The sequence below is a fragment of the Pantherophis guttatus genome, chromosome 10, assembly GCF_059756535.1.
Source record: "Pantherophis guttatus breed Tessera chromosome 10, ASM5975653v1, whole genome shotgun sequence".
Lineage (NCBI taxonomy): Eukaryota > Metazoa > Chordata > Lepidosauria > Squamata > Colubridae > Pantherophis > Pantherophis guttatus.
In genome coordinates, this window is record NC_142072.1 from 26,795,831 (window position 1) to 26,813,829 (window position 17,999).

At 45.3% G+C, this 17,999-nt stretch overlaps 1 protein-coding gene across 4 annotated transcripts in view; it reads right to left on the minus strand.

Moving 5' to 3' along the window:
• Positions 1-1,187: 1,187 nt before the first annotated feature.
• Positions 1,188-17,999, minus strand: part of INPP5B (inositol polyphosphate-5-phosphatase B) — a 31,238-nt gene continuing 14,426 nt past the window's right edge. For all 4 annotated transcript variants that reach the window (XM_087876896.1, XM_087876895.1, XM_060691401.2 and 1 more), the window contains 13 exons: positions 15,767-15,877; positions 14,630-14,817; positions 14,244-14,355; positions 11,120-11,229; positions 8,966-9,101; positions 7,591-7,701; positions 6,319-6,481; positions 5,543-5,778; positions 5,329-5,442; positions 4,708-4,792; positions 3,842-3,969; positions 3,647-3,758; positions 1,188-1,621 (listed from right to left, as the gene is read on the minus strand). In XM_087876896.1, the coding sequence (XP_087733022.1) occupies positions 1,497-1,621; positions 3,647-3,758; positions 3,842-3,969; positions 4,708-4,792; positions 5,329-5,442; positions 5,543-5,778; positions 6,319-6,481; positions 7,591-7,701; positions 8,966-9,101; positions 11,120-11,229; positions 14,244-14,355; positions 14,630-14,817; positions 15,767-15,877 (1,731 nt within the window). In that variant the 3' untranslated portion in view covers positions 1,188-1,496. The remainder of the gene's footprint in view (positions 1,622-3,646; positions 3,759-3,841; positions 3,970-4,707; positions 4,793-5,328; positions 5,443-5,542; positions 5,779-6,318; positions 6,482-7,590; positions 7,702-8,965; positions 9,102-11,119; positions 11,230-14,243; positions 14,356-14,629; positions 14,818-15,766; positions 15,878-17,999) is intronic.

Consider the following 17,999-nt stretch of genomic DNA (forward strand, 5'->3'; position numbering starts at 1 on the left):
GATTCTGTCTTTTATCTTGTTTGCTGCCAAGCGTGGTAGATGGGCAGCCATACAATATCCTCAATAGAGATGTGAATGAGCTAAACCATACCATTTTTATAATAGTGGTTTCCCCTTGCACTGACACTAGTTCAACACTGCTTTAACACCCGTCTCTAATTTGGGGAAGGTGACCAGAGTGTGGTTTGGCAGCTCTGGGTGTCTCTATTCTACTCTACTCTACTCTACTCTACTCTACTCTACTCTACTCTACTCTACCCTACCCTACCCTACCCTACCCTACCCTACCCTACCCTACCCTACCCTACCCTACCCTACTCTATTCTATTCTATTCTATTCTATTCTATTCTATTCTATTCTATTCTATTCTATTCTATTCTCTCTGGTGGCAAACAAACCCAGGCCAGCTCCTCTTTCCTGGAGTTCAGCCTCTCCATTAACTTGTCTTTGCTTCTTGTTCAAACCTGCCCCCTCCCAACCCTTCCCCCTTGCTAGTGTTTTTGACTCCAATTTCTTTCAGGTACAACAGAGCTCCACTCTTTGATTTAAGGGACAAAATGGCACTATCTTCGCAAGAGTCATCTTTATATATGTTTCAGAATCTTTAAACAGCGTAAGATGAAGTAGCTCACCTTTCTTCACTGCAGTGCCCAGAAATTGACTCAGAAGAGTGCTGAACTACTCTGACTGTTCTGCTTCTTGGCTGTGCCTCATGAAAGATGAGATCTGGCTGCCCAAGTTCCATTCTCCAGGCCCACCAGACCCCAACGAGAGTGGGCTAGCCTGCCCTTTGGAGATGCTTCTGCCTTGGTCTCTTTATTTCACTTTGTTTTAAATTTGGGAGTTGCCTAAACAGGATAGTGGAGAAGGGCAGCCAAGCCAGGCTAGGGATGTCCAAGTAGAGTCCCAAGGTCGGACCTTCCAATTCCAGGTCTTATGGATGCTTTCACACAGCCAGTGATCCATTGAAATCCAAAGAGGAAGAACAACTGCCAAAGACACCCATGATGTAACTCAGAATGGAGACTATGGAGGCAAGGGGAACAGCGTGACTGGGTGGCAAAGAGCAAGGAACTGGCATCTGCATCCTGGCATCTGCATCCTGGTTTACCTGGCAGCTCCTTAAAACAGCCACTTGCATGCCCCCACAGCAGCGCTGTCTGAATTACAAAGAGCGGGAAACATCTTAAAAAAGAATTCATTTATTTAAATCAAAGCACCTGACTTGGGGTTGAAAATTAAATTGAAAAGCAATGGAGGAGAATGATTTTTTCCCCACAGAAACTGGGATATGAAGAGTCAGAATCCACATTAATTCCTCCTTTAATACCAAAACCCACTACTAGTTTTTGGAAATTGTTTCTTTGTAACTGCCCTGTATTATTTTTAAAAGATTATCTTTATTTTAAAACATTTTAAAGTAGTAAAGCATGTAATTTTCTGAATATACCAAAGCATCTTCCCAGGAATCCCACTGACAATCTTCCCAAAGCCTTCAAGGTGAGCTTCCTTCCTGGAAAAGGAAGTGCTGGAGGAACTGCTGGGCCTTCTGCTTCTCAACAGTGTCAGGCGCTGGGTGGCCAGGTGGAGGACGCAGCAGGACAGGCCCAAATACACTCGCTGCCCAGAGAAAGAAGGAAGCGGTGAGGGCTGGCAATGGGAAAGGAGGCATATGATGAACTATTAAGGAATGTCTAGCCTAACAAAGAGAAGGATTAGAGGCAGGGGTGAAATCCTACCGGTTCGGACCGGTTTGGCTGAACTGGTAGTAAAAAAATGCTTTAAAAAAGTAAAAAAAGGCTCCGGTGATCGCATGGCACAGCTGTGATTGTCAGAGCCTTTTTTTTTACTTTTTTAAAGCAATTTTTACTACCTATTCTCCCGAGCCGGTAATAAAAAAATGCCTCAAAAGTAAAAAAAAAAAAGTTACGACGATCAGCTGAGCGAACTGCAATCATCGGAACTTTTTTTTTTTACTTTTTAAAGCATTTTTTACTACCGGTTTGGCCGAACCGGTCTGAACCGGTAGCATTTCACCCCTGCCTCTAATCCTTCTCTTTGTTAGGCTAGACATTCCTTAATAGTTCATCATATGTCATATGATGTGTCATATGTCAACTCGCAAAGCATCCCTGGCCTGCTCTCGAGTTGCCATAGGCAAGGGAGATGGGAAAACAAACTTTGCAGCTGCAGCGAGGGAACACTTCAGTCAAAACAAAAGCACATTCCATACATCACTCTGTCAAGGCCATCTCTGTGGTTATCCACAGTGCCCGGAGGGAAGTGATCTCTACAACACGCGAAATTGTTTCGTTGGAGAATGTGACTGATGACACACCTTGGGGCGGGGTGGGTGGGGGAAACAGGGTCTGGATGTACGTTCAGAGCCTGGATGTGAATTAAGTGAGGTCAGAGTTGGCTTCACTTGGAATGTGCCAATATGAAGCTCCTAATAAATAACTGGATTTCTTTTGAAGCTTGGCTCGAGGCTTATGATTTAATTAGGGCATTGGTTGGAACCATGACACTTTAGCTTCCAGACCCTTTATTACCTTTATTGCTCTTCTCTGCACTCTTTCTAGGATCTCAACATTTATTTGTTTATTTATTTTGCATCATAGTGATCAGTAATGGATGCAGTATCCCAAGTGCGGTCTTACCAGTGCAGTATTAAGTGCTACTAGCATTTCATGTGAGCTTGAAACTACCTCTCTGTTGGCAGCTGCAGCACACTGCTGGCTCATATTTAAGTGGTGGCTCATTAAGAAACCAGGTACCACCAGGTATTGAGCCAGGTACCACCTATTCCAGTGATGGCTAACCTTTTTGCGATCACGTGCCAAAAGCAGGGGGAGCACAGAGGGGTCACACGTGCGCGTGCCGACACCCATAATTCTATGCGCCCCACCCCCCACGCATGTGCATGTGACCCTCCCCATACACACACACACACACCACACTTTTGGCACGTGATGGCACAGTGGGTCCAGTAGACCCGTTTTTCACTCTCCCCAGGCTCCCGAGCCTTTCTAGGAGCCTGGGGAGGGCGAAAATGGCCTTCCCCACACACCCCCTGGAGCCCCTCCGGAGGCTGGAAATGGCCTGTTTGCCAACTGGTGGGCCCAGAAGGCCCAAAAATCAGCTTGCTGGAGCTGAGCTCGCGTGCCCACAGATATGGCTCCGCGTGCCACGCATGCGTGTGGCACGCATGCCATAGGTTCGCCATCACGGACCTATTCTATACCTGTGCATTTGTTTTTTCTTTCCTAAGTGTAAAACCTTACTTTTCTCACTTTTGAACTTCATTTTGTTAGATAGGTTCAAGTCTGTCGAGAGCCATCTGATTCTTGAGCCTATCCTGCCAGCTTGCTGTTGTCTGCAAAGTTGATGAGCTCCTTTTATATCATCTCATCTAAATCACTTATGAAGATGTTGAAGACCACTGAGCTTTGGGGTGGGGTGGGGAATAATGCTGCCCCAGAGAGAGGAAGCAGCAAAGGACAGCAAGGGGCTGGAATTCTGCAGTGCTGCAAGTGGGAAGGAGCCTCCTCCCCACTTGCTCCCAGAGCAAATAAACCCTCCCCTCTCATCCTCAGGCCAGATGATGCTGCACTGCACTCCCAGAGGGGGTTCAATCTTGCTTACCAAGGAAATGCCCATCCAAGTGGTTTTTCTCAGAATGTTGCAGCAGTTCCCGTAGAAATGCCATCAGATAATTGAAAACATTTTTGTGGCACCGGGGGAGCATGGAAACTACCTGGAAAAGAGGAGGAGAGTCACTGCTGACCTAGAGATGCCCAGGGTGTTTACACATTCCTGCTCCTCCCTGGGCTCCCTTACCTGACTACTCAGGCAGTAGCTGCCAGCACTCTCCACACTGCGGTCATACAGCTGGAAGCAGATAACTGGCTCTGGAAGACTCTCCAAGAAGAGAAGCAGAACTTCAGCTATAGAGCAGCTGCTGCCAACTGACAATGAGGATGAAAGGAAAAGGGCTGCTTACTCTGCCTGTGCTTACTCTGACCCTGGGAAAGCTCCAGTCTCCCATGGGAGTGGGTTATGTCCATTAAGCACCTACATCAGGAGTGAAATGCTCCCGGTTCAGACTGGATTGCCCGATCCAGTAGCGATGGAGGCGGGTGGTTCGGAGAATCGGTTGCAAAAAACCCTGCCCCCCCCGGCCCCCATTGCCCAGCCGAAGAGGTTGTAGAAAAAATGGTTTTAAAAGTAAAAAAAAAAAAAGTTCAAGGAGACAAAAAGTCCCTCTTGGGGTGGGATGGGGCAGCTGATAGATTGAAGCTGCAGTGTGACTCTCCCCATTGGCACACCCTCAAGAATCTGTTAGATGGTGGCCCAGAAGCAGCTTTAAGGGGCAAGGGCAGGGGTGAAATCCAGCAGGTTCTGACAGGTTCTGGAGAACCGGTAGCGGAAATTTTGAGTAGTTCGGAGAACCGGCAAATGCCACCTCTGGCTGGCCCCAGAGTGGTGGGGGGGAATGGAGATTTTGCAATATCCTTCCCCTAGGAGTGGGGTGGGAATGGAGATTTTGCAATATCCTTCCCCCAGGAGTGGGGTGGGAATGGGGATTTTGCAGTATCCTTCCCCTACCATGCCCACCAAGCCACGCCCACAGAACCGGTAGTAAAAAAATTTGGATTTCACCACTGGGCAAGGAAGGAAAGGAAAGGGCCTTCCCCAAAGAATACCGAGTGTGTCCAACGTTCCTGTGTCCAGGCAGTCGCGGATCTCCGGAAATTCAGCTCGAGGACCAGGCTGCTGGAATAGGTCCTTCTGCAGGCGAGGAGCAGCAGTGGTAGCAGAACCAAAGGAAGATGGAAGTTACATGCAAACAGTTGTCTTTTGTCAGGTCTTCTGACAGCACATTCCTCTTATTTGCATCCATACAAACACATCTGCTCCCATCGTCCCATAGCAGGCCTTTTTTTGCATGTGAAACTGTCATACAGGTAGTCCTCATTTACAACTGCCTCATTTAGCAACCTTTTACAGATATAACAGTGATAAAAAAAAAAGTTTTGTGACCAGTCCTTGCATTTACAACCTTCACAGGTCTGTAAAGCAAAGGAAAGATGAAGTAAGTTCATAAGCACAGTTCACTTAGTGAATGCTTTGCTTAATGACTGAGCTGCCAGTCACAACTGTAGTCAGTAAACGAGTACTATCTGTAAGGAACAGAGCTGAGTCAAATAATCTATAGAAACATTCCCAACTGTTTTTCTATCCTTGACTTCAGAATTAAATACCTGCCTACTGCAACAGGATACTTCTATCACGATTAGGATGCATAGACTCAGGTGGATACTCACCTTTTGGCAAGCATTATGGTACAGATGGTCCACCATCATCCACAATTCCTTGGGTACGTCCAAGGGCTTCTCATCCCAGAAGAAATCTTCTCCTGACTGCAATGGCATCAGTGTCTGGATAAAAACAACAACAGGCGCTATAAGGGTCTGTGTTCTTGTGCAAATGGTGGTATCACAGGTAGAAGGGGGGGTATCCATGACAGTAAGATCTCACCAGCTTCCTGATGGTTTCTGGCAATATATCTTGAATGGGTTGTCTCATGTGAATGAGAGCATGTATGGGGGTCCCAAAGCAGCTGGGGCAATAATTTCCTGTCACAGGTAAAAAATAATCCTTGCCCCGGTCAAGGTGTAAAACTAAGACATCTTCCAATTGGTCTTCTCCAGAGTTTAAATGGGTTGCTGTTGATTTATTCACAAACACTTCCAACTCAATGGTTACCTCATCATCTCAAGAGAGAAGAAAGATGTAAACTAAGAATACCAAGACTGAAAACTTCACACAGATCTCATGCACAGGTGGAAAGAGTTGTTGGAGATTTACAAAGAAAGATCAGATGATCAAAGACCAACATTTTAGCAAAGTTTGGCTGTAACCTCATAGAAATAGCAAACTGAAATATTCCAGACACAAAATATAATAAACAGATTATATTTGTTTAATCCCAATCAGATAATCAATACATTGATTATCTGGTTGGGATTAAAAATATCAGAGGTCTAACAAAAGCAATGGAGTGCACAAAAACACTACCTAAGGTCAGAAATATAGACCAGAAATCAAACTGCTACAAGTTCAAACAATCCAAGTTATTCAAGTCTGATGCTCATACCACCACCTTTTCAGGGGAAAAGACAGGTTACAGAGAATGAATTGCATGTTCTCAAACCTAAAACCAAAAAGCAGCCTATGGACTGCTTCTTTCTAGCACAAACGTAAACTGGAGTACAACATGCAGGTACACTCACATATCACAACCATCAAGTCACCTGATAACAAGAAGCCCTTGCTGGGTTTTGCTGTTAGCCATGGCTTGCAATAGCTGCTTTCATGTGGCTTGCAGATGAACTCAAACTGGCAAGGGGTTGGCCCATTGCAGATGATGAAGACGTCCATTTGTAGCTGCATAAACTTCACATCCCTGAAAAAGAACTGGAGATGCAGAACAATAGAATAAAGACCCAGAGTTCAGTTCAGCTGCTATTCATCCATTCTTGAACTGCCAAAATGATAGTGGTGTAAATCTTATTTTCTCCAGGCAACCCTTACAGCTTCTCGTTTAGCTTCTGATTGTTTCATCATCAGGTGACATCCTCAGAGGAATTTTGGTTGAAGTATCAACTGAAGTCCCACCAAGGATGCCACCTAGCCTGGTGATGAAACATTTGTGTCAGCTGGCTCTACAGCGTGCGGTTTGCAGCTTGCTTGCTCTCGGCTGCCATAGAAATGGGAGTGGGGGTGGGGGTTGGCATTTGAGGTGGAAAAGGAAGGTGATGTGAAGTGTTCCTGTGAGAATTTGGAAGGGAGGTTTGTACTCATGAACTGTGTTGCTGCTGCGTGGAGTCGTTTGGACTTTTCCAAGGCCAACCATCCTGGGACTCCGGAGGCACACAACACTTCCCATAACATCATATTGGATGCTGATTGGTCTTTCTGGGGCTGGACCAAATCCCTCCTGGAGGAGTGATTTGAGGTGACTTTCAATGTGTAACTTTCACCCAGATTTTTCCCAGATCTTGCCTTGCTTTTGCAAAGTTCATTCTTATTAAAAGTTCCTCTTCTGTAAATCAATGGAGTCGGGGGTTTTCTTTCTTAGGATTTGAAGGGAGGCAGACCTGACATGAAGCTAAGACAACTTGAAGCTAAACAGGAAGCCCGGAGAACAAGCCGCTACCAACATGTACCACCTGAGCTACAAATATTTTCCATCATTTCTAACCCCTGCAGCTTCTATTCTGATTTGTCATCTGATGGTGGCATTATTTAGGTCAGGTTAAGTATCAATATTGGATTAAATCCCCTGATTTGAATATTTCCAGCCAGTAGGAAATTGATTCTAAATTAATTAATTAATTATTCGTAAAGAATGTTTTGGGCAGATGACTAGAGCTTACTGTTCTCTGAACCAGCAAAGCAGACCAAGTTCCCAGTTCCACAGCTAGGCAAGATTGTCTTGATCCAATGGTCTCTTGAGAGACCACTCCTGCCTGAATTCAGCTCCTGTGCTAAACTCCCTCTCTGTTTGGGTAGCACTGTTTTACCTCCCTCTTGGAGAGAGTGACTGATGGGATACTGGCATTCTCCCTCTTGTCCATGGAGCTCACAGTTTCCCCAAAGACTTTGCGGTAGAGCTGTTCATCCACCACTTTCACCTAGAAAGGACATATAATATGTAGTCACAATCAGTACCAGCAAAATTATTGGCATTGCTGTCCAGCACAAGGAACCAAGAGGACATGGGCAGCTGGTCAGAATGGTGTATTTATGGTTACTTGCCTATTAATTGGACTCTTGGCAGCCTAATGCCCTCACTAGAGAAACTGCTAGTGGTGGCACAGTGGTTAGAAGCAGTATTGCAGGCTAACACTGCCCACTGCCAGGAATTCGATCCTGACTGGCTCAAAGTTGACTCAGCCTTCCATCCTTCTGAGGTCAGTAAAATGAGGTCCCAGATTGTTAGGGGCAATAGGCTGACTTAGAGAAGGCTGTAAAAGCACTATGAAGAGGTATATAAGTCTAAGTACTACTGCTAAGTGCTACTAGGTAAGCACTACAAGATTTAGGGAGGGTCTGCTTTTCGCTGCTTCCTCCATCTAAACCAGTGTTTCTCAACCTTGGAAGCTTGAAGTCCACCCATCTTCAAGCTACCAAGGTTGAGAAACACTGCCCTAAACTATTCCAGATTAGCATGTCTCTTAACTCCTCAACTCACTTCAGCTTCAGATTCTACCACAATCACCTTCCATAGAAGCTAAACCACAAGAACCAGGCCACAGAGGTAGTCACTGCATCCATCTCAAGGGAATAGAGCCAACCTGCCCCTGTTCAAAGATGTTCTCTTATAGCTTTTCTTCTGTGCAAGGCAGAGAAGAGGATTTTCAGTGGTGTGGGGAATGGAAGAGTGCCTGGCATTTTCTCTACTTCCATTTCAGAGTCCCACCTTAGCTTGGTCAAGATATTTTGTTCTTCAAACACAACTGTTTTATTTTGCTCAGGATTCTGAGTTGCAGTCTCATGTTATGGCTAATTTGTTACATACCTTGATATTTTATTATACTGTATATTTGCTGTATTTTATAGCCCGGAATCTACTGGATGAACAAAAGTGAGTCAATGACAAGCTTATGCCCTTGCTTAGCAAAACTCCATTGCTGTCAAGGGTCCTTCTTGAAGAGGACAGCGCTCTCATTTTGTTAAACGAAACAAGGGTTCCTTGGGGTTACCAAGGTTACCAAAATGCCATGCAGAAAAGCAAAGCAACAACTTTGAATGCACGTAAGTAGGCAGAAGACTCTGAAGCCTTGGTGAGCAGACTGAATGGCTATGCCAGCCTGCAAAACTGAGGAATGTGAGGAACAGAAGATGCCAACAAGGGTCCAGGAAGATGGACCCTGAGCTGAGCCTACGTCAACATACCGCAATGTCAAACACAGCACTGACTGGCTTGTGGTCGCTGTTCCTCAAGGTCAGGTGGTTTCGATAGTCCAGCTGAGAGATGGTCTCCCCTTTGAAGAGAATTCGGTCACACCAGGCAAAGGCACAATACTGCTCGCTGCAAGAAAAGCAGAAGCAGCATCTGCCTAGTAGCTCAGTGTAACTCCACCAACATTTCCCCCTGGCACTTCGTCCCTGGCAGGCCTGCACCAGCAATCACTTCTTCTAGCAGTCCCTTCTGCTTCTCTTCCTCTCCCCCAACCCTTATCTGAGGCAGCCTTAAAGTTATCCTTGCTTGTCCTGGTGTTACTTTCCCCTTCTTGAGCAGGGGGTTGGACTAGAAGACCTCCAAGGTCCCTTCCGACTCTGTTATTCTGTTATTCCTTTCTTCCCCACAACAACTTTTGTTGTGGGTAGTCTGAGGACATTTTGGAAGTGGCCATTTTGGAAGAAGTCCTGAGACTTGCAGTTTCTGGATCACAGAAAGAGTCAACTTGTAAACAAATTACAACCCATCCCATGATGCTTCAATGATCTGCTAATTAATTAATTTAAAGGGTTTGTATGGCCACCCATCTTAGAACCACAACTCTGTGCAACTCACAACCATTCAGTGGTGGGTTTCAGCAGGTTCTGACCAGTTCTGGAGAACCGGTAGTAGAAATTTTGAATATTTCGGAGAACCGGTAGTACAAATTCTGACGGCCCCACCGCCATCTATTCTCTGCCTCCCAAGTCCCAGCTGATCAGGAGGAAATGGGGATTTTGCAGTATCCTTCCCCTGGAGTGGGGTGGGAATCAAAATTTTACAGTATCCTTCCCCTGCCACGCCCACAGAACCAGTAGTAAAAAAGTTTGAAACCCACCACTGCCCTATATGATATGGGATTGGGTTATTTGAGGGACTGCCTCCCCCCCAATTACATCTGCCCATCTCATTAGGTCCAGTAGAAAATGCATGCTGTGGGTCTCATTGGCAGGGAGCAACATTTGGTGGGTCGTTGACAGTCGGGCTTTTCTGTCATGGCCCCCGCATTGTGGAATGTCCTCCCTTGTTCCCCAAAGGATGTTGGCTGTTGTGGCTCCATTGCCTGAGCCTGGGCTATCGACAGATGCAGACTCTGAGAGTGAGGGAGAGGAGTTGGCAAGGCCTTCCTCTCCAGGACCCTCCTCTCTGGCAATGCCTCCGGAGGACACCGAAGGCCAAAAGATAGGCTCAGAGCCAAGCACGTCCCCGCAGCCACATGTGGACAGCGACGAAGAAGATAAGTGCTGGCTGGACCCTCGGCAGAGGCGCAGGGAGAAGCGTGCGCAGCAGAGGGGAAGGCGTGCCAGAGATTAGCTGAGTCACTGGACCACACCCCACAGGGTATAAATGTGGGTGTGGTGGCTGGTTCAGTTTGTGATGAGCAAAAACTGGAAATAATCCATGATCTCTGCATTACTGAACTTTGCTTGCTTTATCGGACTGCATTTGGATTAATCCTTGTATTGTTGAAACTCTGCCTGCTTTATCGGAATGCTTGCAGTCTAATCTTTGTTTTGTGTGAGTAAAGTCTGAATTGGCAGCTAGCCACTGGGTTGCTGCCAGGTTTATCTTCAAAGAGTTTTGTCGTGTGGCTTATTAACTCTGGGCCGTCCGTGGGGGTGCGTGTGTGGTATGGGGACAGAACAGTTGGCATCATCCTTTTGACTTTCTGAAGGTTCCTCAAAATCTGAGGACCCAAGGTAACTGTTGAAATATTAAGATGGCTCCATTATAATTAACATTTTGCCCAATATTTTTCTCTAGGTTAGCTTTGTGTCTTTTTTTCTATTTTAACACTGTGGTTTTTATTGTTTCAAACTTTTTAAAAAATAATAATTTTGTATATATTGTTTTTAGGCTATTGTACTCTGCTCAGAGTCACTTGTTAGATGGGGGAACATATAAATTTGACAAATTAAATAAGTAAGTAAGAAAGTAAGTAAGTAAATGGCTGTTATGGGAATGGTCTCTCCCATTGCAAAGATACTGAAGTAATTCAAAATCTTTATAATTTCCTTGGAAGAATACAAAGAATACAATAGCTATCTGTCACCCACCCACCCACCCTCCCTCCCTGTCAGCTCGTCCTTCCTCTGTCTGCCCCACACCTGGTATCCCATTCGTCCGAGCTAATTTTGTATTTGTAGGTGGGCTGGAAGATGACCTCTCCCTCTGTGAAGTCTTCAAACACCCTCTTTGCCTCCATTTGGCTCCTCAGCTGGCAGGAGAAAAAAGCGAAGAAATGAAGTTATGGTCATGAGAACAGCATCTACTGTAGGCAGGAGTGGGTTCTACTTACCTTTACTACCGGTTCGCAATGGGATCGCACACTCGCGCACACGCCTTGCTTCTGCGCATTCGCAGATTGCTTCTCATGACGTCAGGGTCAGTGGGCGGAGCCTCCCACCAGTTTAACTACCTGTTCTATAGAACCGGTCCGAACCAGGGGCAACCCACCACTGACTGTAGGTTGGTATCTTGGTCTCTGAGGACCCCATGTGGTGCACATGTTTAACGTTAGCAGGCAAAAGATTCTCCAGCAACATGAGGCTTCTACTCGCGTTGCTTCAAGGACAAATTTCAAGCACCTTCTCTCAGTTCTAGCAAGTGGCAATCCTAGGAACTTATTTGCTCCCAGTTTTGGTTTTTTTGGTTTCCAAATACAAACTGATAAAGTCTTGGCTGATAACACACCAGATTTAATTGGGTTTGAAAAAAAGAAAATTTGGATAATTGATGTGGCAATGCTAAGGGATGGTAGAATAGAAGATAAAGAACTGGAGAAAAGTGCAAGGTATTGAAATCTGAAAACTGAACTTGAAAAATCACAGGTAGTCTTTGACTTACAATCGAAATGTGGGTTATCACATGACCAACCCGGAATTTTATGAAATATGTTAAGTGAATGCAGCAGTTGTTAAGTGAATGCCATGGTTCGTAATTGAATGCCATGATTGTTAAGTAAACCAGTTTGCTATGGGCTGGTTTTGCCCAAACAACAAAAAAAAAATGCTGGGTTTTGGCAGAAACATCGTAAAATACAGTTGCATGACTGCTGGATGCTGCAAATAGCTATAAATGCAGGTCAGTAGCCAAGCACTTGAAATGAGATCACGTGACTGTGGGACTCAAGCATCGGAACTTCAGAACCAGGTTGTAAGTAACCCTGGGGAGGTCCACTGTAACTTCAAACAGTGACCTGCTGTAAGTCGAGGACTACATACAGCATAATACAGCATAAACTGACGATGGTGATCTGAGTGGGTCCCAGTGATTTCACTGTGTACCATACCGAAAAATCTTGAACTGCACTTCAAAATCTGCACACTGACAAAATTCCCATATGTCAGTTGCAAAAGGCCACCCTGCTTGGATCCTCACATACACTATGCCAAGACGTTATGACATCCCAGGTTCTTTGGAAGAAATGGATGTCAATTTCCTTTACCAGCTAAAGAACTGGCTGCTGTGACTTCACATTGTTATCTGTATAATAATTAATATGCCACATTGTTGGGACTTGGTGGTTTACAAATTGTTAAAAACATTGTTAAACATGTTAAAAACAATTCTGGTAAAAAAAAAAAAACAATGCCCATTTGAACAATCTTCAGAAGCTCTGGAGACCAGATTCTCCACTGGCTAGTTTCTTAGCCGGTTTCTAATCCTGAAGAAAATTGGGAAGGGGAAGCCTTCAAACTCAAACCCCTGATGTTCTGGACAGCTGGGACTTGCAGGAAAGCTTTGGAGCTGAGTTGAGAAGCTAACCAGGTGAGTCTCCAGCTGGGAGGTGGGGCAACCAAGAAGCAAAATCGCAGAGGAACAAGTAACAATATAAGAAAAGCAAAGAAACAAAGACAGCAGAGACAACAAACCTAGAACAGAATGAAGAAAAAGAAGAAAAGGGCATCACTCAACTCTTACCAAACTTTTGGGTCCTTTGAAATACTGGATGGATGGTGGTTGTTCAAATCTCAGGGGGAACCTCATCTCAGAGCAAGTAATGCACGAGACAAGGTGTGCTTCCAGGGTCATAACAGATGTCATTGTTTAACTAAAGGAACCTGGAGTACGCCAACCTGGCCAGATTGAACCAGCCAGGCAGATGCTATGGAAGACAGGCGCTCCCTCAAGTGGTCAGATCCTGTGCCATGTAGAAATTTATAGATAGCTACCAGCACCTTGAATCACACCAGAAAGCAATCATACTGGCAATCAGTGCAACTCACAAAGCAGAGGTGTTACGTGGGCACACCAAGGCATGCCCCTTACTGTTCTGACCTAGGCTTCCTGAGTCAGTAAAACACACGAGTAGTCCCAAAAACCTCTTTTATTGCAACAGCTGTGAATTCTGTTCATTCACAGACAAGTCCCAAATAGTTGTAAAGAGTCCTTTGGGATAAGGCTGATAATCACCCACCTTTATCTCCCTTGACTCGCTGCCAAAGACCTAATTGGCAAAGCCACACGAAATTCAGAATCAAACAGAGCTTCAGACTTTAAACTGAACAGAATTAACAATGTTGCTTCCTACAAAGGCCCACGTGCCTTTGCTCCTCTTTTAAGTCTTATGGGAGGGGCCAATCATCTCCAAGCCCTATTCCCGAGTCATCCCTTTTGTTTTAACTATTCTTGCCTTCTGGCAGCTCTGCGCATGCACGCACTGAGAACAGGCTCCCTCTGTTCCTCTGCCTCGCTGATGTCCGACTCCGGAGGCAGCACGTACCTCCCAGATGGCCCTTTCTCTGCCTCTGATGCAGAGCTCTCATCCGAGCCTTCCCCAGACTCCAGGACTGGCCCATGTTCCTCCCCAGCCTCCTCGCTTCTGACTCTGCTGCCAGCTCCGCAGGCCATTGGCGGACCATAACACTTACTGCCTGCACTGCTGTATTCTGAATCAACTGAAACTTCCAGGTGATCTTCAAGGGCAGCCCTATGCAGAACACGTTGTGTAGCCAAACCATGAGGCAACTACGGCATGAGTGAATATTTGACACCTACCCACCTTCCAATCTAAGAAAAGGCACAACTGATGCACCAGGAGATGGGCAAAGGCCTTCCTGACAGCTGCTTAGGGGTTGTGAAGACAAGATAACCCCCAAACTGAAGACCACTCTTGGGTGGGGGAGTGCCCCCCCATTTACAGTTTTGCATGTAGGATGAACTCAAGGTACCAAAGGTCTGCTCCTCCCAAACTTTTCAAGGGAGAATGAGAAAGTGAGTTAACCTCACCTGATCATGTCGATAAAGAGCACGGAATTCTTGGGCCTCCACCAGCTTCTTTACTTGATCCATGTTCTGCTGTTCCAGCTGGGAGTTCAAGTCCCCCAGCCATACGACGATGCTATCAGGAAAGAATTCTGATAAGATGATGACTGCCACCGGCGGCAGCTCCACCTTCTCAGCTTCCTGTGACTTCAATACACAGTGCCATTCCCTCAGCAAACGACAAGTCCTACTTCAAGGAGCCCTTGGACCCACCAAATGCAAAAGAGATGCCCAGCAAACTTCAGCCCAGATTAGCATATCGAGTCCTATTACTTGCCCAATGGAAGTGCAAGCCAGGCCAAGCCGTGCATTCTGTTGCCCCGTTTGTCCTCAGAGGCTTCCCCACTTACTCATGCTGGCTGAGAGGGATGGTTGGGAGGCTGGGATCCTGCTGGAAAAACTGCAGGCGGGCACAGATGTCACGGATGTCCTGGCTGTACTGCTCAGATTCCGGTGGGTGGGCTGTCAGGTGGGCATTCACCACACAAATAGTGGTGCTGTGGAACCTGAAGCGGATGGCCACGGCCCCCTTGATGTCCTGCAAGACACAAAGGGAGTAAACCCTAAATAACAGCGTGGAAGAAGGTGGCAAAAGGGATCCTTGCTTGGAAGCAAACAGGGTCCAAGGAGGGTCCAGCAGCTTGGCTCCCTGTTCCCCTTGTTGCTGGAAGACCCCAGTCCCATTCAACCACCCCAGCTTTCTCTCTCTCTCTCCCTCCCTCTTTCCCTCTCCCTCTTTCCTTAAAAATTAGAGATGTATCTGCCTTGAAAGTAGCCGATGTTAAACTGTATAGTACAATCAAACATCAGGAGTTACCACAGGAAACATTTTATGACATTTTGTATGATGTTCAAAAGGCCAGGAAATGCTTACTTTCTCTGTTTTTTGTTTCTCAATGATCTTTTTTTCCTTCTTTTACTTTCTTTCTTTTGCTTCCTTTACATATTTTCACTTTGTGTTTTTTTTTAATCTATGTAGAAACTCTTAATAAAAATTATTTTAAAAAATGAACTTTATCTTGGCAACAGTCAGTGAACTCTGCACTATTGTCTCAGTGACATGTTCACTTAGCAACTATTTGGCTTAACAACTCAGTTGTTGGAATCAATTGCAGTTACCAAATGAGGACTAGCTGTAATTCTTCTTCTTCTTCTTCTTCTTCTTCTTCTTCTTCTTCTTCTTCTTCTTCTTCTTCTTCTTCTTCTTCTTCTTCTTCTTCTTCTTCTTCTTCTTCTTCTTCTTCTTCTTCTTCTTCTTCTTCTTCTTCTTCCTCTTCCTCTTCCTCTTCCTCTTCCTCTTCTTCTGCATCACTTCTGGCAGGGGTGAGCCAGGCAGGGAAAGTCTGGCCCTTTGCTTGCCTCTCATCTGCAGGGCTGGTGAATCCCCTCCTCCCCCAATCCCCTCTGCACAGGGCCATTCTAGAATTTTGCCCATGTCTTGGAAAGGACTGGCCCCCGGCCCAAATTGTCCTTGAGAACAGACTCACCGTGCCACCCAGGGAGCCGACTGTCACCCCACACACATCCGAAACATTGGCAGCAAGCTCCCTCCTCATGCAGAGCAGCAGCAAGATTCCGACATGCCAAACAACTTTGATCTGTAAACCATCAACAACAAAACAGGACGGCTGAGGGGGGCGTCACCAGAATGTCGCCCTCCAAAACAGAAACAAAGTGCTTTGAATTAAGCAGTTTTCTCAGCAACAGTCCAGCCAGGGCTGCACCTGTCTAAGTCTAACTAAGCTTAGAGCTGCCTGCCTCCCATCCTCCAAGTTAAGGTCCTAATTGCAGACCAGAAGAGACTGGGCACATTATAAATCCTGTGGTTCAAAATAATCTACTCTTCATAATTTAAAAACATTAATTTTTTAGAGGGTCAACTTATACAGATATATACAAAAGTATGAAGGCTATTGCTTAACACATTGTAAGCTGCCCTGAGTCTCTGGAGAAGGACAGCATATAAATCGAACCAATAAATAAATAAATAAATAAATAAATAAATAAATAAATAAATAAATAAATAAATAAATAAATAAATAAATAAATAAATAAATAAATAAATAAATAAATAAATAAATAAATAAATTTTCCAAAGCACCAGAGGGCAGGACAAGAAACAATGGATGGAAACTAATCAAGGAGAGAAGCAACCTGGAATTGAGGAGAAACTTTCTAACAGTGAGGACAATTAACCAGTGGAACAGCTGGCCTTCAGACATTGTGGGTGCTTCATTACTGGGTGTGTGTGTGTGTGTGTGTGTTAAGAAGAGACTGGACAGTCACTTGTCTGAAATGGCATAGGATGTCCTGCTTGAGCAGGGAGCTGGAGTAGAAGACCTCCAAGATCCCTTCCAGCTCTATTCTGATTCCGATTCCGATTCCGATTCTGATTCTTCTGGAGCAATTCTGCCTATCTTCAGCATGACAATCTTTCAGATACATGAAGACCACTCTCGGGCTTTCTCCCAGCCTTCTTATCTCTAGGCTAAATATAGCAAGCAGCTCCATGCTTTTTCTTCCAAGTACATCATCTCGCTTGCTCTCCTCTGGATAGGCTCCATTTTGTCAATTCTCTTCTTAAATTTTGAGGGCATCTGGATGTGGTCCAGCCACGGCAGCCTAGGACCACATTTGCTCTGTTTGCAGCTTCAGCCCACCATTGACTCATGTTCAACTAATGTTCCACTAAGCCCCGCAGATCTTTTCACCAATAATGCTGCTGGTATGATTTCTGACACCCCTCCCCCACCACCAACACATGCAAATGCTTTTTATTTTTCTAACCCAAATGATGGACACTGTATTTGTGTCCCTGTTGGAATTTATATTTTGGGCTTTGCTCTATTTCCAGTTTGTCTACATTCTCTTGCACCTTTAGAATATGGGGTTTGCTATCCTCTCATCTTTGTGTCATCTGAAAACCATGTTTTCTAATCATTCATTTAACTCAATTTGACCAATGCAAGGCTGAGAACAGAGCTTTGCAGTACATCACTCAGTGCTTCCCTCCAGCAAGACATGGAGCCATTGACATATTCTCATTCCTACAGTCATACATTCAACTAATAGCACATCCAATTAAGATTATTTATTTATTTATTATTTATTTATTAATGAGATTTATATGCCGCTCTATCTCCAGCCGGACTCAGGGCGGTTCACAACAGTTAAGAAACATCTAATAAAAAGTTAAAAAATTAAATCCAAATCTCATAATTTAACAGTTAAAAGTACAATTAAGACAACAAGTTAAAATTAAATTAGAATTAAAACCCCATCAGTCCAGGCTGGCCAAACAAAACAGCCACATTTTCAGGTCGCGGCGGAAAGAGCAGAGGTCGGGGGCCACCCGGAGCTCCAGGGGCAGTTGATTCCAAAGGGTGGGTGCACCCACAGAGAAAGCCCTCCCCCTGGGGGTCGCCAGCTGACACTGTCTGGCCGACGGCACCCTGAGGAGGCCCTCTCTGTGGGAAAGCACCGGGCGATGGGAAGCTGTTGCTGGCTGCAGATGGTCCCCCAAATATCCCGGGCCTAAGCCATGTAGGGCCTTATAGGTAATCACCAGCACCTTGAATCTCCTTGAAGATGAGCAACTTACAGTCTGCCATTTTCTCTGCTAATAATCACGACAGGTTTTGTTGAATATTTTGCTGAGTCAAATTATTGACTTTGACTGCCACATTTGCATGCTCAACTAAACTGCTCAGAAAAGTAGCT